This window comes from Chroicocephalus ridibundus, chromosome 1 (genome assembly GCF_963924245.1).
Source record: "Chroicocephalus ridibundus chromosome 1, bChrRid1.1, whole genome shotgun sequence".
NCBI lineage: Eukaryota > Metazoa > Chordata > Aves > Charadriiformes > Laridae > Chroicocephalus > Chroicocephalus ridibundus.
Window position 1 is genome coordinate 216,760,428 of NC_086284.1, and position 25,817 is coordinate 216,786,244.

Below are 25,817 nucleotides of genomic sequence, written 5' to 3' on the forward strand. Positions count from 1 at the left end.
GGAAGCCTTCCTTATTCTGCTCTAACCACAGAGGATTTGTGGAGAGCAAACTTGTGGAGATTTGGAAGAGCTGAGAGCGGGGTGCAATGTTGCGGGATGGCAATTCCTTTCTTCTGTGTGCTTGAGGCGCAAGAGAAATGATTCCCCAGGAGTGGGTAACTTAAAGTAGCTTTTAAAAGCCCAAGTAACCTGCCTATGTCAAAAACCTTGTTGCAGCTGTAAAAGTCTGAGCTAGTCAGCTGCTCTGCCTTTCTTCAAATGGGTAAATAAATCAAACAAGCAAATGGAAAACTGATGTTTTCCTTTGTTTAGTTTGATTTGGTAGTTGTACTGATAGGGACTAAAGAAAGAGCCTTTTGGCTATTCAAGCTATCCAGAGCTTCTGAGTAGTTGCTAATGTAAATTTGCAAGGGCCTTTTAAGGAATCTTCTGTTTCAGAAAGGGAAATGGTATTTAAATATCTACGAGTACAAGAGAAATGAGTAGCAAGAACTAGTTTATTTTTGGAGGCCTGCAGAAGGAAAGTCCACCTCTGGGGAATGTATGGGTGTACATCATCTGTAGTCAAGCAGAATAGCCATGGAGAAACATGGGAAGTTCTTTGTTGCAGGTATCCTTCAAGACCATATAGAAAGTAGCCACAACCCTTCCCACCCTTTTGCCTCTTTAGATAGACCAGTTTTGTAATTTGACTTTATTGCTGCTAGAATGATGGGGGAAGAGGTCTTAGTAGCATAGTAATTATTGATATCTAATTTCATTTCACTTGTACTGAAGTTTAATAAAAATGCTTATTTTGGGACCTGTACTTGCATCTTCAGTAAAAATGGACTTAAGATTTTTGATAATTTATACTAAGAATTTGATATTTTTATAAAGTAATGTCCATAAATGGATCAGAAGGCACTTTGGCAGTGTGATAATTCTGAGAGTGGGTCCATCTCCCTCTTGAAAATGGGAAAGTTGCAGTGTTCCAGGTGAATTTGCAGGGTTACAGGTGCAGACCAGCAGCACTGATCCCCTGTCAGTTTCCTCCTGAAACCACTAGCCAGTGCTGCCTCCCAGGGAGATAAGATGGTGGATAGCACTCCAGGCATTGGTCCAGCATGCGTACTTATGATTCATAGTAATATGAAACAAGCTTCGCATTTCAGGCATGACCTAGATCGCGTTTATTAGCTAGTCCTAAAATACAAGGTAAGATTTAGTAACCTTATTTATTTTTTCCCACAGTGGCTTAAAGAATGATTATAACAAAGAAACATTCACCTTGAAGCATAAAATTGATGAACAGATGTTCCCCTGTCGATTCATTAAGATAGGTAAATGCATTTTTTCAGCATTCTGAGTAGAAAATAATCTCTTCTTATACTTGTGCCAGTCTTGGCACTTGTGACTACATTGTACTCAGGCAAAGTATCCACAATAGCTGTTCCTTTTCATGATCTCTTAGGCTGGTTAGATTGGAACACAGTGAAGTCCTGTTACTAAGAAATAATAGCTTCATAATTTAAATCGTGGGGAATGAAAGTGCAATACAGTCATTTTCAGAAATACAGCTGAGTCAATTAATTGCTGGAGAAGCTGCTTACTGTCCTACTATAAATTGCTATATAGAGCTTTAAAAAAATAATTACACTAAATACCGGTAAAACTTTCAGTGTTGACAGCCCTAGAATTTGAAAAAGATTGAAGTCTCTTGTTCTCAAACATGCTAGCAGCACATAGAGCAACAGCAGAAGCCTTCCTTGTTATCTTCCTGCGACTCTAATCATTAAGTTTCATCTCTGGCTAAAGAGGACATCCGGGGCAAAGAAAAATTATACCCCGTGATGTTCAGTCTTGTTTCGCTGGTGAAGCTTGCTAAAGGGGGTGCTAACAAAGGCAGGTTACTGTGACTTGTGATGGGAGCAACCGAGGATCTCTCTTCCTTGCTTCATGCAGGGCAGAGAGAACAAGTGCCTTAGAGTGGCCATCAGTGCTACTGTTTAGATTTAATGCAAGAATTTAGAGCCTTTCGGCTTATTGTACCTCAGTAAATTTATCTTCCCTTCCTACCGAGACAGTAAAAGAATGACGGGTTTTAAACTAGCTGTCTAAGGCTAAAAATAGAGCAAGGAGGTAGCTGCTGAAAAATGAGATAAGATCCTGTTGACTAATTTAGATGAATTTCAGAGTGTTTTGAAGTGTTGGGTAATTCCTTTCCCAAGACTTTGGAAAGTGTAGTGGTTGTGTAGGGGCTGCCTTTGAGTCCTTTGCTCTAATGTCTTTTAGGCAGCTTTCTGAATTTCCTCTCATGTTTGCCTGAGGAATGGAAAGCTTCAGGCTGGGAATCAAGTAATCATTTGTGTGCCATAAACGATGGTGTTTCTCATTCTTAGAGAGGTGGAGAAATTGGCTCTTCAGTTCACTGGGTTTGCTTTTGGCTACTTCTTTTGGAAACATCTGTAACACTTGGCTTTTGGAAACCTCAAGAGGAGCAGAGGAATAGTTAGAGAGTTAAAGGTTGACTACATCAGGAAGGTTAAAATGTTTTTAATTTTTTTTTTTAATGTATTCTGGTGCTTCTTGCATTAGGTTTTTGTTATTAGCCAGCAAATAGTTACTGGAGGGCTAAGGGTGTGAATGGGAAGATTACTAGCTACTTCTCTGGATGTGTAAATCGTATTTCAGCAAAATGTGTTCTGATGTTATGAAGGTGTAGCAGTAAGTTGCAACTTGTTAGGATAGGTAAAAAGCTGATTAATTTCTGCTGTGGGCTTTTTTTCTCTGACATGAAATGAGCAGTATTAGTAGTTACGTGGTTTGTTTTGTTGGGATGGGTTCCTCACATAGCAATAAGCATTCTGTGTTATATACATTAATATTGGATTTGTATTTAACTATCACTTGCTCACTAGTTATGGTTTGAGATCAGTTTTCCTTTTTAAGTGTATCCATAGCCCTTTGTTGCTTGAAGCTATCTTTTATGAAGAAATTCCTATGCTAGGACAGATATTAAAATGATCTTTTCACCAAAACCTAATAACCTCTAGTTGATGGCTAGTGTCACTTTGTTTATAAAGTTGTGAGAGTGTGGGGTTTTTTTTCCTGTGAAACAATTGTAAAATAATATTACGAAATTCTGTTATTTTTCAGATTCACAGCTTGAATATGTTTTCAGTTTGTTAAAATTTCCAAGCTGATAGCCAAAGTAACTCAAAATTCGAAATACCGTGCTGTGTTCCTTGTAGTGCTGCCAGTAAACACGAGGCCAAAATATGCCCTTTTGGACTCTTTGAGACTGACACCGCAAAAGTTACTGTTATCAGTGAAGTTTGTGTATTTGGGGAAGACATTAGTTAGTTCGGCAGCGACTTGCATCAGGCATTTGCTTTATAATTCTGCAGATAAGCGTGCTGACCTATACAGCACTCTTAACACAACAGGGAAATTTATATGGGAGGAGAGGGCAGGAGGAACACACCATAGGTAGATCTGCGAGAGGGGAAAATATGTCCTACACTGCTCACATATTAAAGGAAGTTTCAGAATCATAGAAAGCAAAAGAAAAACTTCTCTCTCCTTTTATCAAGAGAAGACTTCCACTTCTTTCAGTTTAATTAGTTCAACTTCAGCTCCTTAGCACTGAAATGCACAGTTGTGCAGGCTTTTGACCTACTTGACAAGTAATTTTTGCATTTCGTGTAGCACCTTATTAAAGAACCTGGGAGGGGGAAGAAGGTACTTATCTGGACAAAATATCGAAGAATAATATTTTTAATGTCTGTGAGCTTTGTTTCTGGCTCTGTTTTTGTGGTTACTCCAAGTAGAGATTTTTCTTTATACTGTGTCCTTGAAAGCAGAAGGTGTTGTGAAGACTGATTGCTGTGGAAGAGCTTGAAGAAATGCTGGGTGTAATTCTCATGCCAGTTTGCTACTAGCACGGGAGTTTATAACTAGGCTTGAAGATTTTTAAGCTTTGGTGTAATAGAAATGAGCAATACTTTTTTTTTATGGATGTTTCCTGCATTTTTCCAAACATACACTGTTTGTGTGTGTCCTGCCTCTAGATGAGGGAGATGGAAATTAGCTTGAGAGAGGTATTTGAAATTATTGTGCTGTGTTTAATGCCTCTGCTACTGTCCTCTCTAGTACTCAAGTATACAGAGTTGCAGTCCTTGCTTAGGAATAGCTTCCAGTTATTGAGAAATATCCCCTAAAATCATCCTTGTGTGGGTTAAGAACTGTTTAAGTGACCTAAATACCTTCCTGTTCTGTTGAAGGGATATTGACTTTTTTTTAATTTTATTTTTTTTTCCTCTGCTGGGCACCACTTACTGTGGAGTGACAGTTCAGCTGTTCTGAACGGTTATATGTATTTTTGCGATGGATTCCCCTAGTACATGCAGCAAAAAGCCATGCTGAGGTGTCTTTATGGTAAAAACTGGAGGAATACTGTAGTTTTAGGCTTCAGATTAAACACCTTTAATCATAGTGTATTTCCACCTCAAAGACATCTGTGTGGAGAAAAAAGTAACATAACAAAATGTGGATAGCATAAGGTGCGGCCTCTGCAACTGTATGGCAGGATGGGATATACACTGATTTTTAGAGGGGGATGTCTCTCAGCTCTTGTAGAGGCTCTAGTAGGTTTGTGCCCACATGGTGTGGAGTTTGAAGTGGGTGAAGGAGAGGACAAATAAAAACCAGCCACTGGGAGGCGTGAGGAAAGAAATGGAGTTGTACCTGGGATCCTAGGCTGCTGTTACCTCCAAAATTTGTGCAAAAGTAAAAATGAGATTTGGGAGTCACTGTGACAAGTAATGCGTATTTTTGTGTGACTGTGTGACTCGTCGCTGCACTTAGTGTCTCCTTCTAGGTCTAAGTTAGATTTTGTCTGCTCAAAAAGGAGATTTGTCTAAAGAGCTGAGCACACTTGCGGAGGCCTCAAAAGGAGCGGGCAGAGGAAAGGATGAGAGGGTGTCACCTTCATGTAGCCTGGGAGCCAGAGAAGAGGTTCAAAAATGGGGAGATGATCCAGCGGGACACTTGATCTTTCCTAAATGGAACAGAAATCACATTACAGTTTCAACCCTCCTGCTTAGTTTCTTTTCCTATTCCTGTGGAGTAGTTTAAAAAGATTAGATTGACTTTTCTCTGCCTGTGCAGCTCTGGGGAAGCATTTACTTTATATTCCCTGTACAATTTAACATTTGTGCTTTCCTTAAAGTAGATGATTGCACCATGAGAATCTTCATGTTGAAAATCACCATTTCTGCGGTTTTGTTTCCTTCGTGTAAGCAAGACTATTGAAAGCTCGGAGTTAACTTGCGGGGGGGAAGTGTTAGCAAGCTGATAGCTTTGCATTTTTTTTGTGGTGATAGCTACACAGGATTCTTATGCGTATCCTGATACATCTTTTGGGCTTTTGTTGGCTACCAAGATAAGAGGGTTAATTGTTAAATTTGTCTGGGAGAAGCTGGTATAAATTCTGAGAAGCACTGCTGAAAAAAGTGGTGGACATCTCTGCTGTTTTTCTGGACTGAGGTGGGAGGGTGATAATAATTGGGTTTAGTTTTTCACCCAGTAAACTCGACATTATGAAGTTGGCCTCAAGTTCAGCATCAGGAAACTTATGGTCTTGGTCCATTTGAGTTGGTCTGTGGCTTGGTTCAGTGTTTCAGTGCAAGGCTTTGATTCTTTATAGCTGAGCAAATAGCAAATTTAACTTCAGTTTGGTCTTGGTTTGTGTGTTCGGGTCTGAAGACAGATCGAAGGTGTTACCCTTACATGTGGTATTTTGTCAGTCTGCCACCTTAATAGGTGAAATACCCAGGATTAATCTTACCTGTGTACTTGTGTTTAAATGTATTAATTTGTTATGGTATTAAGGTACCATATTAGCAGTGCTCATCTTGTGCAGAGGATAAAACTAAGCAAGAAATAAGTTTCTTGGGCAGAGTATATGCAATGTGGAGAGAAGACAGGTGACTCTTGGTTTTTCTGACCAGTTCACTTCTCTCCTGTCTCCACAAACATGCACCTACCAGGAGCTGCTCTGAAAGCATCTCAGTTTGTATGCTGAACAATCAAGTAGAAAGAAACTGTCTGAACAAGATGATTTCAGAGCTATAACATATGAAACACCTACTTATGGATATTAAAATCAGTTAAGAAACATGTATTCAAAGTCTCTTTGTATCTTTTCTAAAAATTTTTTCTCCTGGTTGACGGTTCCCTGAAGTTGTCATAACTCTTTACCAATAGGTTTGTAGAAATACCCTTATATTTTAGAGAATTATGCATTTGAACATATGCTTTATGCCCAAACACATTGCAAAAAAGAATAGATCTAGTTTGTCTGAAGTGGAAATACTTAAGAACCTTTAAGAGTGCAGGAACAACTTTAAGACGAATTTTGGTTTTTATTTCCTCAAGGAGTAGGTCAGAAAACCCTTAGTTCAACAAGTTAATCTCAGTGGTATTTTATAGTGGTTTGAAAAACAACAAGCAATTTTTCTGTGGCAAAAGTAGTTTCTATGGAAGGGAGGAAGTAGCGGACTCCGTGCTGTTGCTGGTAACTACTCATTCATATCTCATACTACCTTTTCCTGTTGATCAGTTACGGTCAAATATAAAGGAAACAAAAATATTTGTAATGAAACCACTTGATTTCACTGCAGTTTTAAGGAGTCAGAGTTCACACAGTTTTCTGGGGAATTGGAGTTGCTCTGAAAAGCAAAACCAAGTCTTAACCTACAGTTTAATCAATAGATCAGTGTAAGACCACAGATGTTAACACAAAGTGGTAGAGAAGCCTTAGGTGAGAGTCTACAGTGTGTTTCATGGATCACTTAATATTTTAAGTATGTTTGTTTCAATACACAGATAAAACAGTATTAGCCAAAAAGCTGCACAGATTTAAGCTTAAAAAAAAAAAAATTAGATACAGTTTTTAAATTGGAAACTGACAGTTTTCCCTCCCTCCCTCCTCCACAGCTTACAGACGTTACTAATTTTGTAACATTTAAAATACCCAAGCTTCTTGTCTCACCATTAGGGAAAATAATTGTTGCTGACAAATGTGGAAATAAATGTACTAGGAGGAGCAAATACTGTCGCTAGTATGCTCGTGATTCCCATCCATGTCAAAGCTTGTTGCCTCTTTGAGCTGTTTTAAATGATAGTATTTTTGCTCTTCTGCTTTAAAGCAAGCTTCTGCTTTGTAATGATCTGCTGTGTTAATGTTGCTTGGCACACGTTGCTTTAAATGACTGCTTTAACATGACGTAGTTGGTAATTTTCCTAAGCTTACTTAAATGAAGTAGAACTTATGTCAAATCGGAAATACTGAATTTTGTTTAACAGTCAAACACATTCTGTTCAAATAGTATTATGCATAGCCTGATAAGACTAACGCAGTGGTTGTTTGATGTTTATGCCTCCTTTTTCTCCTTTTCCTCTCTTCTCCAGTTCCACTCTTATCCTGGGGACCTAGCTTCAATTTTAGTATCTGGTATGTTGAACTTAATGGCATTGATGATCCAGATGTGGTCCAACCGTGCCTCAACTGGTACAGCAAGGTAGGCCTGCATTTTAGGTGCCTGTTTCTTTGAAGGTTTGTACTCTCAGAATCTTGTGAAACTTCTCGTAATGCAATTATGTGACCTTTTCATTCCTTGAATATCAGCTATTAAAACAACAAACACGCATAGTTAAAACTCAAACCACATGGCTGACTTTGACTCTAAGTGAATCTTTTTGAATTGTATGTGCTTGTTCTCTTAAAGAAAACGCAAAACCAACTTAACAAAACATCCCAAAAGAACCTCAAAACCACCACCAAAAAAACCCCAACCTCCAAAAAACCCCTGCTAGGTAGATATCACAAGAAAAAAAAATAAAAGAAAGGAACACTGAGTTAAAGGGGACAATATTAGTAAAATAGTATTTGTATTGGAAGGGAAACAAATCTTAACAAAACCAGATTCTGTTTCTCCCTCTTCTTGCCTTTTGATTAGTTGTTGTTTTACCATACCAGTCCTTCTGTAGAGCTGTATGTGAGCCTAGAGCCTTTTGGATTACATACGCAGCTTTTGTTACAGGGTATAAAAATGAGCTTGTTTTAAAGAGAATCCATGTTGGTGTCTTTCCTGTTGCAGCTCCTTGCACCTCTGATGTCTCCCTCTTACTGTCTTCTTGCTGGATGTTCTGGAACAGAGGGGAGCTGATGCCACTGGACTATGAGATGATTTATGCCATTTGTCACTTTGATAGACAGAAAGTTCAAAGGGTTCTAAATGTTATTTGTATAAACTGTATTTAATAAAGTGCAACAGATGCATCTCCTGTGGGGAAGAAGTGCACATTGACAACCAGAATTCATTTCGTTGCTGGTTTGTATGCATAGATCTTCTGGAACAATTTATGAAATTCATATTGTGTTACAGAGAAGACGTCCTTCCCAGTTGAATAAGACTGAGTAGTGGAGCAGCATATCTCTGCTTTCAGAAGAAAGAACTGTAAATGGGATAGAGATTGTGCATGGTAGTACTGAGGCCCTCTCAATAGTTTATGGTTCTGACAGAATGGTGAGGGAACCTTGTGGCCGTGCTGTCTGGCTCATATGTGTTTGTACCAACATCACAAGCTGCTTCATGGAGGATTTAAAAACAGCACTAACAGTTAGAGTGGAAGTTGTCTGTAGCTGCTTTATGATTAAAGTGGTATTGTGGACATTAGTCTGCTGATTACTGGTGTCCAGTTCTGAAAAGTCCAGTTGACAGAGGCTGGTGATGATTTTCTGTGCTCCTTTCTGTTGCCTCTGCGCATGGTGGTGTCTAGCATTTTTGACCAGTTGCAGCAAGCAGGAAGCTGATTTTTATTTTTTTTGGTCAGGAGCCATCTGATGATGATGTCAGCATCTGTTTTGTTCGGTTTTATCCCATGGAATTGACACTTTTCATGGTCAGCATGTATGTAGTGACAGCTTCTTCAAGGGGTGCCAGTATTGTTTTACTAAAGCTTAAAGCCCTAAAGCAGCAAGGCAGAGATTTAGTCATAATTGTTTGGGCTCTACTAGGATCAGTTGCCAAGTTTTTGGTGGTCTCACTGATGTTCTCCTCTCTCACAGTCCTGACAGGCCGCTGTTGCTGGATCCGCGTAGGAGGATATGTGTTGACCCATATTTGGGGAAAGGCAGAAAGGTTGACCTGTTTCTTCTAGTTCTTTGAGATGGCGTGACTATTTTCCATGCATGTTCTTGGAAGTCTCGAAGGCTTTGAAATTTAATAATTCTTCACTGCCTGAGACATCAGATGAAGGTTCTACGTGAAGCTGCCCATCCTTTTTTTTGTGTGTCCTTCAACCAACACAACCTCCCTTTCTTGAAGGGAGTGGAGTTGGGGGTAACAGATAAGGACTCAAAGCAGCTCCTCAGTCCCCTCCGTACAGCTTTCTCCTTGCTATCCAGCTCGGCCTACTGCTTCCTGAAAACCTTACCACTTTGCTTTCAGTGAAGAGTGGGTGTACTTTAGCAGCTAAGAACTTGGCAGTTTATCGATGGCTATCACTTTTGGTTTTGATAATGAACACTTAAATATTTTTAATTCTACCAGTGTATTTGACTGTGTTAATATCTTAGTCTCATGCTCTTCTATGTTTTTAACGATAGGAATTATTTACAGCTTCAGATCGAAGCTATTATTTGGGTTGTCATCTCTTTAAATCTGTATGACAGCATTTAGAAAGGAGCCTTTTATATACTTTTTGTACACCTTTTGCATAGAAAAGCTTTTTACATTTAACCTCTGAAGTACTATTATAGTGTCACTTAAATGCAAACTTTTATATTGCATCGAGTGGCCAACCTCCATCCAACAGTCTATAAGACAAGTCTATCAGTCATGAGAGGCTTGATGGAAATACGGCAAGTCTGAATTTCATCTGATGTCTAAACTGGAGGAGCTGAAAGTGCAGAAGCTGTTTATTACTGGTGTGCAGCTATCCTTTTGCTTTCTATCCCTTTGAGCAACAAAGAATCTAATGTGGGTTTGGCCTTGACTTATGTAAGTGAACATTTGCTTAAAAACAGTGTTTTAGGTATCTCCAAGGGGGGAAAAAAAGATATTCTTTTTTTCCAGTTGTGCTGTAAAACTGTTTTAGCTTTAATATGCCTTTGCCACAGTCTTGCATTTTTATCGGTACGTGTCCTTGGCCTTTTTCATGTGGGCTGGGAACTGATTTTCTAAAAATGCATAGTTCTGGCTATTTGCAGCTGTGAAATACTGATGGATTAAGAACTAAAAATACAGTACATGGCCGTGTTTCTTTTTAGCTACTTCAGTTTGAGATTCTTGCTATAGAGCCATTATTTCAAGAGCACTAATTTTTGTTGAATGGTAGTGTTAGTTACAGGTTTTCAGAAAGATGCTGTTCATTTAAATACCATAAGCTTCACTTTTAGCACTGGTGTCCATTTTGGAGTAAAATATTTTGTCTGTAATTTGATCAATCTTATAGGTGCTTAAGTTACATTTGCTTTTTACCACAGTAGATGTGTATTAAAGACGGAAATCGAGATTTATTTTTTTTTTCTTGAATACCTTAGAATTTAGGTTTGAAGAGTCTATTTAAAACAAGTGGTTCTGCTGCTTACTGACTTAAAAATCTGTGTTACTTATACATATTGTTAGCAGCTTTGAAAACGCAGTGGATGGTTTGGTAGGTTAACGGCACAAGCTGTAACTGTTATGCAGAGTTTACTATTCCCTTGCGTTTCTGTGCCTGGATGTTTGATCCAGTGTGGGTTTCTCGAGCCATTCTCACCCCTTCCCACAGCTCAGTGGGAAATGTGCAGCCTTGGCTCACCTGCGGTATGAAAGCAGGGGTTCTGCTTCAAGATGCAAGGGAGTATTTTGAAGGTAAAACTTTGGCGTGCGCATAAATCCTTGCGGCTGCTGATCCAAACACCTTGTGAACCCACAGGATTTGTGGTCAGCCCTTCTGCCTTTGCAGGAGCAGTGGTCATTGCAAGTATTCCTGTTCTCATGGCCTTTTTTTTTTTCCTTCTGCTTCTAGAAAAGCTGTGACCTATTTTACTCTTCTAAATTATTTTGTTATGTAAGAGTCATACAATCAAATTACGTAAGGCAGATAGCAAAGGCTTTTTCCTGCTCTGTCTTCCGTCTAGGCCTCGAACAGCAGGGCTAAGCAGATGGGGGGGAAATAATGGTCACTCCAGAGATCTGTGATGCTGTGCACTCTCTTCTTGTATGCCTATTAAATTGGGTGGTATCAAGTTGTATAGTTTCTATACTGTTGGAAATTAAATGCTGCACAGCTTGTAACGTCTTTTCTTTAGTGCTCCTCTGTAAGCTCTTGAGCAATTTATGTGCAGCGCGTGTAAGAGATCCTGCTTCTGGCTCCAAGCAGGTTCACAGGTAGCTCCCAGCAGTGCTGGTAAAAGAAAAATCTACATGTCTCATAGGTTTTCTTGTGTTCCAGTAGTACCGTGAACAGGAAGCCATTCGCCTTTGCCTAAAGCATTTTCGTCAGCACAACTACACTGAAGCTTTTGAGTCGCTGCAGAAGAAAACCAAGATTGCTCTGGAGCACCCTATGTTGACAGACCTGCATGACAAACTGGTATTGAAGGGAGACTTTGATGCTTGTGAAGAACTGATAGAAAAAGCTGTTAATGGTAAGAGAATCAGTGGGGTCTGATATATATATATATTTTTTTTTTAATAAAAAAGCACTGGAATATTCTTACTTTGATTGTTAATGTACTTAGTATTAGAACTGGATGGTCCATATGCTATTTCGTATCTCCTGTGGTGTACTGTCAGCTTTTGGACTTGTGAGTATGTATATGATGAAGGCTAAAAATGCGACTGTGAAATCTCCTATCAGCTACTTTTGGAGTCCCTTTCCCCCAGAGGTGACAATGTGGTGCACTTAAGAGTGGGTAAAGGTAAGCCCTTCATATACGTGGCTGGCAAGCTGAAGGTGGGCTTAACTATCAGAAAAGTCACTGGAGTGGTAAGCAGGGAAGCGTAGAACTTGAGTTCTCAGTAGCGATCTGTGTCATGGTTTTTGGTTGTAGCTTACCACCTAGTTACTGTTTCAGCAGATGTTTTCAGCTGTATTTGATTGAGAATGGTGTCTTTGCTTATGAGGAAAACAGTCCTTGGAGAATGGTGCAGAAGTAGTCACAGTGACTGGAGGCAGAGCCTGCCTTCCCTTGCAGGGCAGGACATTGGCAGCCGCTTTCATTGTAACTACTGGAAATTTTCAAGTTAAAAGCACTGTGTGTAACCAGCTCTCAGCTCCTGAAATGGGGGAAATCTACTTTCTGTTGGTAGAATGGGACACAGAGGGAATCGGGCTATTGCACTGAAGTGTCTTTGAAGACCTGTGCAGTGATTTTTGGATCACAATCCGATAAACAGAGGGACTCTTGGCTGTTGGCGTAGTGCTTTTTTGACTACATGCAGTTTCTCTTCACGGGAAACTTGTACTGGCATAAGAAGAGAACCTTGTGTCTGATGTCAGTAGAGTTAGGGGCTTAGTGGACCAATTTCATGGATGTCTGGCACCAGAGATGTTTTTTTTCTAATGCTGGGCTAATCAGTCATTTTGTAACATCTTTCAGATAGATGCCAGTAACCTGCTTGACTCCATCAGCGTGGTTGTACCACTAAAGTTGCAAGTGGTTCTCAGGATATGATAGAAATGATAGCTTTAAAGTAAAGGATTATCTTCCATGAACAGCATCATCTCTTTGTGAGGAAGCTGTTCAACTACACACAGTGTTAGGGAACTTATTGCAACAGGTTGTCAAAAACTGCAGTAAATGGCTTTCTACAGGTTTTAGCTCAAGGTTTCTCAACTATAAAGACAGAACAGAAGAGCTCTGCCCTGGGCTGAGCTTCCTGAGCAGCTACAGGCGTTGAGACTGAGAATTGCTAGTGTTCATCCTCGCCCTCCTGAGTGTTGCCTGCCCTCCTGAGACAATGTGGTGGTGTTGGCTGGAATGGGAGTGTGAACAGCTTCCTGCAATGCAGGGGCATTTTGCAACTGGCAGCTCCCTCCTGAATTTTAAGGGCAAGTGAGGGCTGCAGGATGAGAAAGCAGCAGGGAGCTGTGGCTGGCTATTTCAGTCTTTGCAGTGTTTCGCAAAGACTCGAGTGCCTGGGGGGAGCTGATGAGCCCTCCAATATGAGGCGGGATCTGCTGAGAGCCAGTGGTGCTATATGCTGATGGTGATGATTTTATCAATGCATTGGTCTGCTGCCTTGGCTGTGGCTTAATCTCATCAGTGCCTAGAGGCTGTCATCTTTCCACTTCATTGCAAGCTGTAGTAGAAACTGTTTCTTCAATGGAATTTTACTAGAAGTCTAGAATGTGCTGAAAAAGTTCCCTCAAAAATGGACTTTTTTTCTTGGGCACTAAGTGAAGTGATTGTTTGTGGCCTCATTTTTTGAACTATTATAAGTTAATTTCTTTTACTACTTAATATTTAACATACTACATTTATCTATCCAGCAGTTTTCTCCTAGGACTTGAGCTCAGGTGGTGTTTCTGTTGCCCCGTGTACATTGAGAGTGGAGTTGCTGTTTGCAGTGCTCGGCTTTTCCAGGTGTGGAAGTGCTGGCAAAGGACTTGCCTGGTAGAAAGCTGTAGGTCTTACACTGACTAACAGGCACTTGCTGCTTGTCAAATTTCATGTGCACAGTCCTGCTTCTTGTAATCACGTCTGTTTTTGGAGGGTGAGGAACTCAGTGTCACTTTAGCAAAATAGAGGAAGGCTTTAGCTTGTCTTGACAGCCCTTTTTTGTTCCAGCAAGTACAGGAGCAAGTATTTCTAGTAACAGATTGTGGATAACTTAGCAGGAGAGTCGTCAAGTAGCATCATTGTTTTGTTGCTGCTTCTGAGGGACAGAATAATATGCACGAGGATGCATATTATTTATATTGTTTCTTTTTAATCCAGCGTCTGGCTAGCAGAAGTCAAATGTCAGCGTACACATCTCCCATTTCTTTGTTGCAATGATTTTGCTTGTCTTTGAATACATTAACCTTCCTTCCTCTATCCTGCATTTTCTTTACGCTGTCTTCATCTTTGGTACCCATTTAAAGCTCTGTTACCTCCCACCACCTTTTGGAGAGAAGTGTTATCTGTCCCGACACACTGAGGTTGTATCCCATGTTTCCTTTAAGCGGACACAACTACTGGTTTTTACTAACTGGGTAAATCCTGCCCTTACTCAGGACAGTGTGTTCCCTGGCACTGGTGCTCATGCCTGCCACATGCCAAACCAGGTCAGGGAGCTGGTCGGGCTGTGATGGGGGAGAGGCTAGGACAAACCCCTTCTGATAGCCACAAAGAACCTGAAACTGCAGCTGGAATACTTTGGTTGGAGTTATACAAGACGACAGTCAAGTCAAGGTGTCGAATGTACCTGGTATTTAACAGCTGGATCGTTCTTCTTGGTAGTATGGGAATAGATGTTCTTGGCCTTCAACGCCTTCTCCTATAGTATTGCTACCATCTGTTCCCTGTGGTCCTCAGCAGTTACCTGTCCTTATTGGTTCTGCATCTCTGACAAGTTCCTATGGTTGAAAGAGGCTCGTTAACACACAGTATTTGACCATTTACTTTCTTAGCTGCTTTGTTTTGAAGTCTTCTTCATAGCTTGCTGGTTAGTCTCTAAGGTGAACTCCTCTCTGATTTGTTGTTTTTCCACATAAAAGCAGATTAACTTTAGTCTTGTGTATGGTCCGTGTAGTGTAGTTGAAGTGTAGAGTTAATTGAGATACACAGATGCTTAAATTATCCCTGAAATCGTTCAAAGAGCGAACTGTTCTGTAACAGACTGGACATGAATATGTGAACTTCTGACCTCTCGCTGATTTGAGAGTTCATTGCCTTAAAGGAACAAACAGAAGGGCAATGAGGGCGACAGAGGTACTGCACGCTCAGTTCAGCCTAAAATGTCTTCTGTAGAGGCTAATGTTTGCAGTGGTAGGTATTTAAAAAGCGAAATGCGATGCATCTCTCGCAGGCTATTTCCATAGACTTAGTCATGTAGAAAAAGAGTAGGTGGTCAAGAATTAGTGCTAGCAGAGCTAAACCCTTGTTCTTTTGCATTGCTAATGATGAACGCTGTCTTCCACCTCACATCACCAGATGATTTCTTTTGAGAGCTCAGTGGCAGGCAGCCACACTTTTCCCGCAGATTCTTTTGACTCGTGCATTACACTTAGAAAACGAGCAAATGGAAACTCTGGCAGCTGCCTGACTTCCTCTCAAAAATAAAAGGTTCCCTAAATCTCAGCTGGTTCACAGACTTGGTTCAAATGCTTCACATTTGGATTCATTCCTATAGCTTTCAGACGGCCTATATTATTGAAGAAAAAAAAAAATCTGCTTAATATTCCTACAGAGAGTATGCAGAGTGCAGATTACTTAGCTGAACTGTTTGCAGCTACTGTAGATGTAGAAAGCTGTTTGAAATGGATTGAAGATCTGCTAGTTTCATATTAGTATTCTGGGGACCGAGGTGTTCCTTCTGGCAGTTCTCGTGTCAGTATGTGATATGCGTTTATCTGTTGACAAGTTGGCCCCCGACGAACAAGAAGTTGCGATGCACAGGCTGCAGGCTCGAATGTCTCCCAAAACTCGGGATGCACAGCAAGAGTCATATTCTCCTGGAAGCTCTAGATATACACGTATACCTTAATTTTACCATCAAATATGTTTGGATTTGGTTCTGAGAAAGTATGGATGCTGGCTTCTTGGTCTGTAGTACTGGGACATATGGAGGGGGAGAGGCTTGCTAGGGATGCAGAGCCTGTGGTAAGTAGATGGTAGGGTTTGTGTAGAAGACGCATATCTTGTAGGGATTTGAAAACAAACTTGTTTTATTTTTGTTAAGAAGAAAATGCGAGAGAATATTACAACTTTGAGGCTGGAAAAAATTTGTGTGTTTCCTTGTTGCTGCCGTGTCTTGAGGAAATTATCAAGTAATGGCTGGGTCTTTATCTGGTGTCATCTTTGTTTTCTGCTTCAGCTTTTCTTTGGAAGGATTTTTGTGACTGTGTAGGTGTTTTGGGTATTCTTCTTTGGTTCAAGAAAAAATCTTAAGAAAATCAATCCCCAACACCCAGAAATTGTGGGCTAAATGTCACCGAAGTTTTTTCGGCCATTGGCAGTGAAGTGAATAGATTTTAGTAATCCTGTCAAGAGATGCGTGTTGTCTAAAGAGAAACTTAATACCACTTTTACTTGTTCTTGATTGGCTTCAGCAAGGTAAATATTTTTGTGTGCAATGTGTGTCCTAATCCTTTCCAGGTAACCTGTAATTGGCTGACAAAATAAAGGCTTCGCTTATCAGGGAGGTAGAATTTACTAAGCTTTAACCACTGTGAACTTCATGTTGTTACATCCAAAATGCGTCACAACTTGCTGCGGAGGGCTTGAAAATAGTACAAAATTAAAGTACTGGTTTTGGCTATAATTTTAGAGAGTAAACATGGACACTGAAATGAGAGGCCTCCGGAATGAAGGAAAAGACTTCCTTTAAAAACTTGCACTTAGTTCTTTTTCTACAGGAGTCTTGAAATTTATTTTAAACTACTGATTCATTGGATACAGCTGACAAACGTGAGCAGGCCTAGATCTGATCTTCAGTGCCTTGCAGAAGCTTTGGAGACCTTTTGGTCAGCAGTGCTGCAATGACAAGAAACATAAGGAGTGCGCTAGAATAGGTCTGGCATTGGATACAGAATCCACCTAGAAATCCTCCTCCCCCCGCCCCCGGTGGTGTCAGACAGGTGGTGATTCAGCTTCCAAAACAAGCTGCTGCTGGTTTGCAGTGCAAGTAGGATGAATGTGGAATTGCTCCCAGCAGAAAGAAACATTTCTGGGAAGCAAGCTGGAGTATTTCCAAACCAGTGTCCCATGGAAGACAAGAAGCATTATTAAAAGAGGCTGAAGGCGCAGTAGGGGAGAAGTGTCATATCTTGACAAGTGTAGCCTGTGGGTGTTGAGCATGGGAGAGAGGTTAAATCACCCTTTCAGATCGTATGTGGTGTAATTCATCCTCTTGAGCTATTTATGTCCAATTATCTATTGGCTGCCATAGGGATAAATACGGTTTTGCATTCTGTCTTGAAGACCAAACACTAATGATAACCAAAAGGCTGGATTTCTGTCTAGGTTTGTGGCTAGAAAAAGCTGCCTGAGTCAGTATGGGATTTCTTACAGCGCATGCATTTGTTCTGTTGGAAGTTGGGTTTTCTGAATCAGAATTCATGAAATCTCAAGCTTAAAGCCTCTCACGTCTTGTCCCAACTTCCTAAAGGCTGAAGAAGTGAACGTTAGGAACCCTACTCTTAAAAGCAAAATAAACCACTTTTCTGCGTATGTTGAGCTAACTTTTGGCTTTCCTCAGTTACCTAATGCCTAGGAGAGAGCTGATGTTTTTGGCTCTAAGACACGTGAAAGTAAAATCTGCCCTGCTTTCACAGAGTATTTAATTTGAAAAACTTGCAGAGCTGAGTTTCTGAAAGTTGAAAGCAGTTTTGTGTTTTAAGACCAAATTCAGCACCTTTCAGGAGCTCTTGAGTACCCTTATTTTCCTATTAGTTGGTCTCTAAATAGAGTATTCATCTTCTCCCAGGAAGTACTTGATAGCTTGGGTTTTAATTAAAACGTGGATTTCAGTCATGACAAACTACAAGATGCCAGGAAAAGCTTTAAAATATTCTCTGGACATTGTGTCGTGCTTAACAAAGACTTTTACCTTTTTGTAAATAAATAGTTATATGTGCAGTGGGGATTATTCTTTTTTGTCTGTATGCCTACCAAGGGATTTTCTATAAATAAACGGAGGCATTCATAATCTGTTAAATTCTTACCTCAAAGCAACAATTACTGGCGTTGGAAGAACTAAAAAGTTTTAGATGCAACTTAATTTAATTTTTCCTTTCTCTGCTGGGGAATGTAAAACTGATTCCCGAGCCAGTTTGCCGGGTACCATTATACCAAAGAGCAGAGCTGTTGGGTATTATGTGATGAAGGACCCCTGAATGCATCCTACATCTTAGTGGTATATGTGCCATATCCTGTTTCGATACAAAACCGTGTAAATCCATCATTCAAATCCTCAACCTGCTTGGGTTAGTTATCACTGTAATAATGATGTAAACTGGCTGTCTGAACTCCCATTTTTTCAGGTAATGTGTAAATGCAGGACAAACGCTTGTCATGAAGAGCTTGTGTCTTGAGGTGGTGGGGTGATGGGTGGGATTTAGCCAGGTGAGCAGTGGTCAAGAGGCTGGTCAGTAGCAGTCTAATAGTTTGTTGTGCCTGCAGAAGGTAAGGTAGGCTTTTTTAGAGGAGACATTTGAAGAGCAATAGCGACAAGTTCCCACAAATGCTTGCCTAAGCACTTCCCAGACTAAAGAGCGGTCCCAGAAAGCACGGGCGTTATGAATCTCCATTTAAAAAAAATAATAATGTTTATGTGATAGGCCGATAACATGTATCCAGATTAAGGAGTGTATCTCTAGATGCTGAAGAGATGAAATGTGGTAGGTGTACGGAGGGGAGAGAGGAAGGCTCAAGGGGAACTTGGATAGAGTGCTGGAGTTAATGCTTCTTACAGAAATGCTGCAGTTGGCATATCTGGCCAGTGACCTAATGCGTCTTCTGTTTCTCTTCTTGCTTAACTCTCTGAAGAGAATGTAAACTATTATTTTGTTTTTCATCCAGTTCTTGGTTGTCCCATTTAAACAATCTGCTTTTCTTCCTTTTTCTTCTTAGATGAAGCTCCAGAGATGCCGCCTGACCTAGTTTTAACTTAACATGTACTAAAATGTTTGAATTTCACATGCACTGGCAACTTTCCTTTTGCTTAAGTAAGGGGGAGGGATTCTAATCTTAATTAAATACCCCACAGTGGAGATTTATAGACAATTGGCATGACCTGGCAGGCAAACTGGGTAATTCTTGATTGGTCTAGTAATGAATATTCTTTTTCTTTTAATGCTTACACACTTAGTTCATTAACAAGTTTAATAAACTAGCTGACATATATAGAGAATTTACTTAAAATTAAGTCTTTGGAGTAGCATACAGGATTAAGCTAAACTGAAGTTACCCGCATTAAAAGCGATTCTGCTATAGTGAAAGTATAAACGTTTCATACAGCAAAATTTTTGTTTTGCAGATGGCTTATTCAATCAGTATATCAGTCAACAAGAATACAAACCTCGCTGGGGGCAGATCATCCCGAAAAGCACCAAAGGTAAGGACATTTCCTAAGATATAACCCGTGTACTGCCAGTTCTGTCTTGTACCTTTGAGGATATTGAGCAAGAAACTGATGCAAGGAAGCCTCCTCTAGGACAGTTGTTCTAGGGAATGGTTTTGTCTAAGAAAAATTTTGCATTTGTTTGCAAAGTCAGTGAAATGCAAGCTGGTTTCTAGTCGAGCAAGGAATGCTGCAAGAACACTAGCTGTAACTTCAAGGATAGTTAATCAGTTCAGAAGCAAATCTCAGGATGTAGGTCAAGCATGAGAGCAGCTACCTTTATGACTGGATTTAACACATGGAGCCAACTTAAATGTACGGCAGAGTGGCAGATAAATACATCATCTTATCAGGGAGCACTTCAAATTTGAGATGCATCTTTTGAAGTCTTGGCCTGTTGTACAGTAAATCTAACCTGCAGAATCTTTTTCCATTACTTTCTGCCTTGAAAGGAGAATCGTAGCGGCAGCTTTGACTACAAAGTACAAAAATCATTGTCATGCAGCAAATGTAGGATTCAAGGTGACAATCGCCAAACGTAGAGCAAACCTCTTGGGAAGGGTTATCTATGAGTATAAGCAGATTTCTCTTCCAGCAGAATGTGAGTTGTCTTTCTAATGTTGCTTCCCATAGATGACACCTGTCCAGTATGCTTAAGAAATCTAAAGTGTTCGGAAAGCTGCTTTAATTGGACAGTTGGAATTCCCTTATATGTGGGAATAATTAATTGGTGCAAAGCTAGCTGTGCTATATCTATATCATTACCTCTTGGCTTCCATCCCATGGGCACATTGCCCTGTCATTTGAGTATTTGTTCTCAATGCTTGGCCTTCAAGCAGCTCTCGGTAGGGAGAGATGGAAGGGGAGCAAGAGGTTGTCCTCTCTGGTGGAGAGCTGCAAAGGTAGCTCAGACCTCATTTGTGTGGACCTGCATGCTTCATGAACTCTGAAGCTCCTTTCCAAGGCTTTCAGAATGGCAGCAGAGTACTGTATTCACTTTAGCTATCCATACTGTCAGTCACCAGATAATTCAGTACAAAACTCTGTACGATTTTATAAAGCACAGAAGGATGCTACCTGGAAAAAGTGTTGTGCTGATGTTTAAAGAATGGTGAGTTACTAAGATGCTCTGCTTTCTTATAGTATTTAGGCCATACGTGAGGTTGTATTTTCCTTTGGTTTAAAAATCTTATAACAAACACTCTCCCCTCCCCCTTTTTTGAAGGTGATGGGGAAGACAGCCGACCAGGGATGAGAGGTGGCCATCAGATGGTTATAGATGTTCAGACAGGTGAGTAGTTGCTACGTTTCTTAACTAACTTAATTACTTAATGAGATATTTTTCAAATAAATGTGCAAATATATTTTTCTTCAGAGACAGTCTTAACTTCAGGTTTTAAGAAAAAATTGCACTTTCTAATAGTTAGATTAAATACTCTGCTTTCTCACTGGATCTATGTTCCTACTGCATTGCCCAGCCCCCTTCTTCCCTATTAGTTCTCTGTTAGGCCTTAGTTGAGTTGTTGTCTTAACTAAGAAACCAAGAACAATTGTTTTTAATTTTTTGTCCCTCCTACTCTCCTTGAGCAGGAGCTTAAACAAGAGAAGAGAAATTAGGGCTGATTATTTCCCTTATCTGCTACATACTGTGCTCTTTAGAATAGCGCTCAAGCAATAGATTTTATGTGTTGAAACATTCTTTGTTTTTTGGTTGGAGTGGCTTCTAATTTCCATAGTGTGCAAGGAAGTCCAGTTAAATATAATTTGTTAGACTTTTTTTACAAAAATGTTTCCTATAGCAGTTTAAAGAATGGTTCAACCTCTGTTTGAAAGAGCCTGCAGAGAAAAGAAAAGGGGGAGGGTATAAGTAACAGTTCTGGTGATTGTTGTTCTCCATAATTTTCTATATCTTTGTCTTGCTTTTATTTAATCAGATTTCTGTGGTACGTCATTGCTTACTAAAATAAGGAACGCATCTGCCTGCATCTTTGCTGAGTAAATGATTTGTATGAGTAAAAGGCTTGTTCCTAGGAAAGGAGAAACAAGATCAGGGCATGAGTGGCGGAGGGGAATATAGGGTGGCATTGAGGGGAGTTGGCAAAAATTCTCATTGCTGCGTCTGTTATGCTGATATGGATGGGGAGTGAAGCATGTGACAGGATAGTATCTTCAGGAGTAATTTGCTAAGTCATAGTGAACAAGCAAAAATGCAGCAGTAGCTGCAGTCTTTGGCTTTTACTCGGTGTAGTTACGGCTCTAGAGGAAGCGCTTGAGTTATTTAGTGTATGAAAGCAAACTTTTTTTTTTTGGTGGAAGAGGTTTGAGATTCATTAGAATAAAATGCTGCGGGTGGATTGCTGGCGTTTGCCTACAAAAGAAGCTGGGAACGCTCCCTAGTGGCCTCAGCGAATAAGTAGACAGGGACTGTTTCACAAGCATGACGAAGAAACACAAGACTTGTCAACTTGGAACTGATAGTCCTTTAGACCTCCTTAAAATAATTATTCATGGTAGTGTGAGTCTTCATTTCCATTCCTGTTGGTTTTCTTAAGTCCTAGTAAGCTTATCTCAGCCCCTGACAGAGTTTTCACTCTGGTTTAACAAGGCAGTTAAAAGCATTGATATCCCATTTTTTTTTACTTGCACAGAACTGGCTGGAGAGCACCTACGGAGTGCTCCCAGTGTGGGAGAACTGGATCTCCCTCTGTCATGCTTGTCCCTTCTTCGCTGCAGCTCTATCCAGCGGCGGCAGGATACCTTCAGAAAGTTTCTCTATGGAATATTTGGGAAGTTGCCCTTAGTTTTGCGTCCAGGGCCACTGAGGCTTGTAAAAGGCAAAACGTTTCTGAGATTATCAGTTTTGCCATTTAATTTGGCTGATGAACAGGCCAGGGAAAGTTTTTGGTGCTGTTCTTCTTAAAACCAGCTGTTCTGATTGCTTGAGTTTTCCTTTTGAATACAGGTAGTGTTTAGTGAGACTGTGGGAATTTGGCCAGTTACATGTGTTTTACAGACTGGAGCTGTAAAGTTCCCTGTCTAATCTTGAGCAAATCTAGCGTTAATGGAAAAAGGAGCAGCAGCCTACTCTTCCCCTTAAAGGCATCCTCCCTTCCTTACTCACAGATTTGTTGAGTTGTTTTTCTCGGAAGTCTTTGGAAACTGAAGAAAAATAAGCTCACTTTGCATTCCTTATTAGAGAGGTGAGGTCCTTTTCAAAAACGAATGTTTTTTTCAAATGTTATCTTTCAGAAATGAAGCGAAACACCCATGATAATACACATAAGCAAGTTCTGAAGTTTCGTATCACATAGAATAGGTGTTGGAAGCAAATTTTAATCTCTGACGTCCAGACCTGCTGTAGCTATAACTGAACTATAAATGGTTCTGCTTTTTGATTAACCTCAAGGAAATATTAACTGTTTATTACTGACTACAAAAATGTAAGTTTATTATTACTAGGTTTTGTAATAGTACTGTGCCTGCTGCATGTGTGCCTGTTAGTGTCAGGATAGAGGATATGGGTTGTAAGTAGTTGAGCTAAATCTGAAGTTACTGATAGTGAATTGAGGCACAGAGACTCTGTTTATGCTCTGTTTCAGGTACGATGTAGTTTAACCTGGTCTAAACTGCCTTTTAGCATGTTTTATCTTCCAATTAGGGTAGGCTGAAAGTAACTGAAAGCAATTCTGGCATCTCTACCGGCAACCAGTACCTTGTGCTGTAGCTCACTTCCATCTGATGATCACCCTCTTAACACCTGCTGCAGCTGTCTTAGAATAAGCATAGTGTTCTTTGTGCTTTGAAAAACTTTTCAGGCTTTTTGAAATGAAAGCACAGGCATTTTGGGATACAGAACTGAGAATGCAGACGAATATCTTCCTATATGAAAAAAATCTGTGAGTTACTGATTCTCACAATGTCTTCCATGCTTTTAATCATATTAACAGTAAGACTGAAATGACTGTGGATGGCAGAATTAGGAAGTTGGTTTTGGCATGCATATGCACAAACATTTAGTAAGAGGCATTCCCGGTTATAGTTGGAAACTACTGTTATGTACTTTAAAGCTTTAGACTGTAAATGAAGACAGAAAGCTTATGTTATTTCTGCTTTTTCCTGCAAGGTGCATGTCTTGCGTAGTTCTCTGTGTGGGGAGCTGGGGAGTTCTCTGCACTTTTCTAGAAAAGCAAGGGGAGTCTCAGCCCAGGTGCACAGATGAAAACAAAAGTATCCCCAAAACACCAAAAGTGAAAACAACCCCAAAATTACGCAAGAACTGTGTTAAGTGCACTGAATATCAGTCATGGAAAGCTATGCTGCTCTTTATATAGGCCCTGGTAAAATACTCAAGCAGTAAAACAAAAGCTTGTCTGTAGTACTGTGTTCCCAGATGCATTAAGCCCTAATGCAGTTTTGGATGAGGATGTAGGCATCTAGCACTGTTGCCTTCATTAACATAACTTTGATTATGCCCTCTCAGGCCTTTTTATAATTCAGATATGGCATGCATTTTGAAATACCAGTGCTTATTCTGGAAGAAAGTGGGAATGGGTAAGTGAATTGCCAAATTCAAGTTTTAAGGAATAACATCAGTACTTTAGAGGAATATGTGTACCATGTTTTTGAGACTTGGTTTATAATTCCATAGTTAAGGTGGAATCGATCTCCGCTTTTATAGCGCAGACACAATTTTGTGTGAATGACAGTGTAGTCCATAAAGCCATGGAATTTATTTTGGTAACAGAATTGTAGACTACATAGAAATAATTCTATTAAAAAAAATAATCTTTTGTGATATATCCTGGTTTAAATGTTGATCTTTTATTTCATTTAGATAAAGCTTTCTGACGAGCCTGTTTTTAGAAATAATAGCTAAGCAACGAGCATGATTATTTTTTTTGTCTCTGTTTGTCTTCTCTTTGGCAAGTGAAACATTTTTTTGAAGGAAAATATTAGTGAAATGGTCTTTATTGATGTGTTACCTCTGTTTACTCACTGAAGTGAAACTACTCAGTAATTTTGGTTGTACGTTATTTTGCTTTTCGTTTTGTAGGAAAGGAATTCTATTTACTTCATTGTATTAGATAAGTGAGAAGAAATCTGTAGGCTGGGAACAGTGGGAGATTTGGAGCAGTGGGCACAGTGTGCCCATAGTATACGTGGGCAACACAGTGGAAATAATGGGACTGGTTCAAAAGCAGCATAGAAAGATGAAAAAGATGAAGTGAGAGCAGCAGACATGAAGAAGGATGCTGTTTTGCCTGAGGAAAACACTGCTACCCATAAGATATTTAAAGACAGGACTTGTGTACAAGATGAAGAGATCTCTGAAACAAAACACAGATGGCTTCTAAGCTCTGGAACACAAACAGCTGCTGAATCCTGGAGGTGACTCAACTTCACAGTGCTTTCACATTCGAGAGGAAGGCTGTATGCCTACCCAGACTGGCCCTAGCCTGAAAAAACTTACAGCCAGCCACTATCGACACTGAACTGTGATTCAGAAACTGAGTGGTGTGAAAATTTAAGGTCTGGCTTTATAGTTGTGCTCTAAGCGGTCCTTACAAAGTGGACAATGCTGATTGCAGATAACTAAATCTATGGTTACTATGTACGGAAGTGACGTCTTTTTGTAGAAGGCTTTTGAGATATCTTACGTTTAGATTTTTTTACTTCTGTGATGAGCCCTTCTTAGTTCTAGGGACACTGATTCTCAAATACACCCTCAGCAAGTTTGGGATGGTAGCAAATTGGGAGGGCAGTGGTTGATGAACTAGAGAATAGGACTGTGAGTCAAAGGGACCCCGAACTTGTGAGGTTTAGCTGAGACAAATGCAGAGTCCTGATCCTGAGATCTTACAGCTGTGTTTGATAGTATAGGCTGGGTACTGACTCCGTGGAAAGAAGATTTGCAAGGTGGTAAACAGCTGAATGTGCGTCAGCAATGTGCCCTTGTGGTGACGAAGGCCAACCTCCTGCTAGGCTGCATTAGCAGAAGTAAGGCCAGCAAGTTACGGGGAGTGTTGATGTCCCTGTATTTGGTATTTGAGGCCACATCTGGAGTACTGTGCCCAGTTTGGCATCTCTGGTTCAATAAGGATGGTGACAATCTGAAAGTGAGCCCCGGGAAGGGCCACCAAGGCAATTGAGGGCTGGAGCATATCATGTAGGAGGAGATGATTAGGGTGCTGGTTTTGTTCAGCTTGCAGAATTTGGGTATTTAGCAGGGATCGGAAAGGCTGCTTTCTGTAGTCTTCTGAAAAATAGAACTGAAGGAGAGGTTGACAGGAAACATTAATTTTTGGGAGCGTATGTTCTCTAATACTTTAAGGAATGCTCTGGCACTTTCTAGTCTTCCAGAGAGTAAGGGAAGGAAAGAATTCAGACATTATAGAAGCATTTTTAACTGAGCAAGCAGCTTAGAAATATTAACAGAACATATTTAATTCAAAGTGTTGAATTTGTATTCAAAATAAACGTAGAGGAGGTAAGGTTAAGATGCTGGAGGAGAAA

General features: G+C 40.1%; 1 protein-coding gene across 4 annotated transcripts in view; it reads left to right on the top strand.

Annotated features, from left to right (window-relative positions):
• Positions 1 to 25,817, top strand: part of MKLN1 (muskelin 1) — a 97,681-nt gene that overhangs the window by 22,218 nt on the left and 49,646 nt on the right. For 2 of the 4 annotated variants that reach the window (XR_010069604.1, XM_063323693.1), the window contains exons 4-8: positions 1,234 to 1,322; positions 7,456 to 7,565; positions 11,491 to 11,683; positions 19,221 to 19,298; positions 20,530 to 20,595. Coding sequence is in view for 3 of the 4 variants with exons in the window: in XM_063323693.1 (XP_063179763.1) it covers positions 1,234 to 1,322; positions 7,456 to 7,565; positions 11,491 to 11,683; positions 19,221 to 19,298; positions 20,530 to 20,595 (536 nt within the window). In the remaining variant the exon portion in view is untranslated. Of the gene's footprint in view, positions 1 to 1,233; positions 1,323 to 7,455; positions 7,566 to 11,487; positions 11,684 to 19,220; positions 19,299 to 20,529; positions 20,596 to 25,817 lie in introns of all 4 variants that reach the window. The other 2 variants (XM_063323696.1, XM_063323694.1) reach the window with 2 other exon arrangements.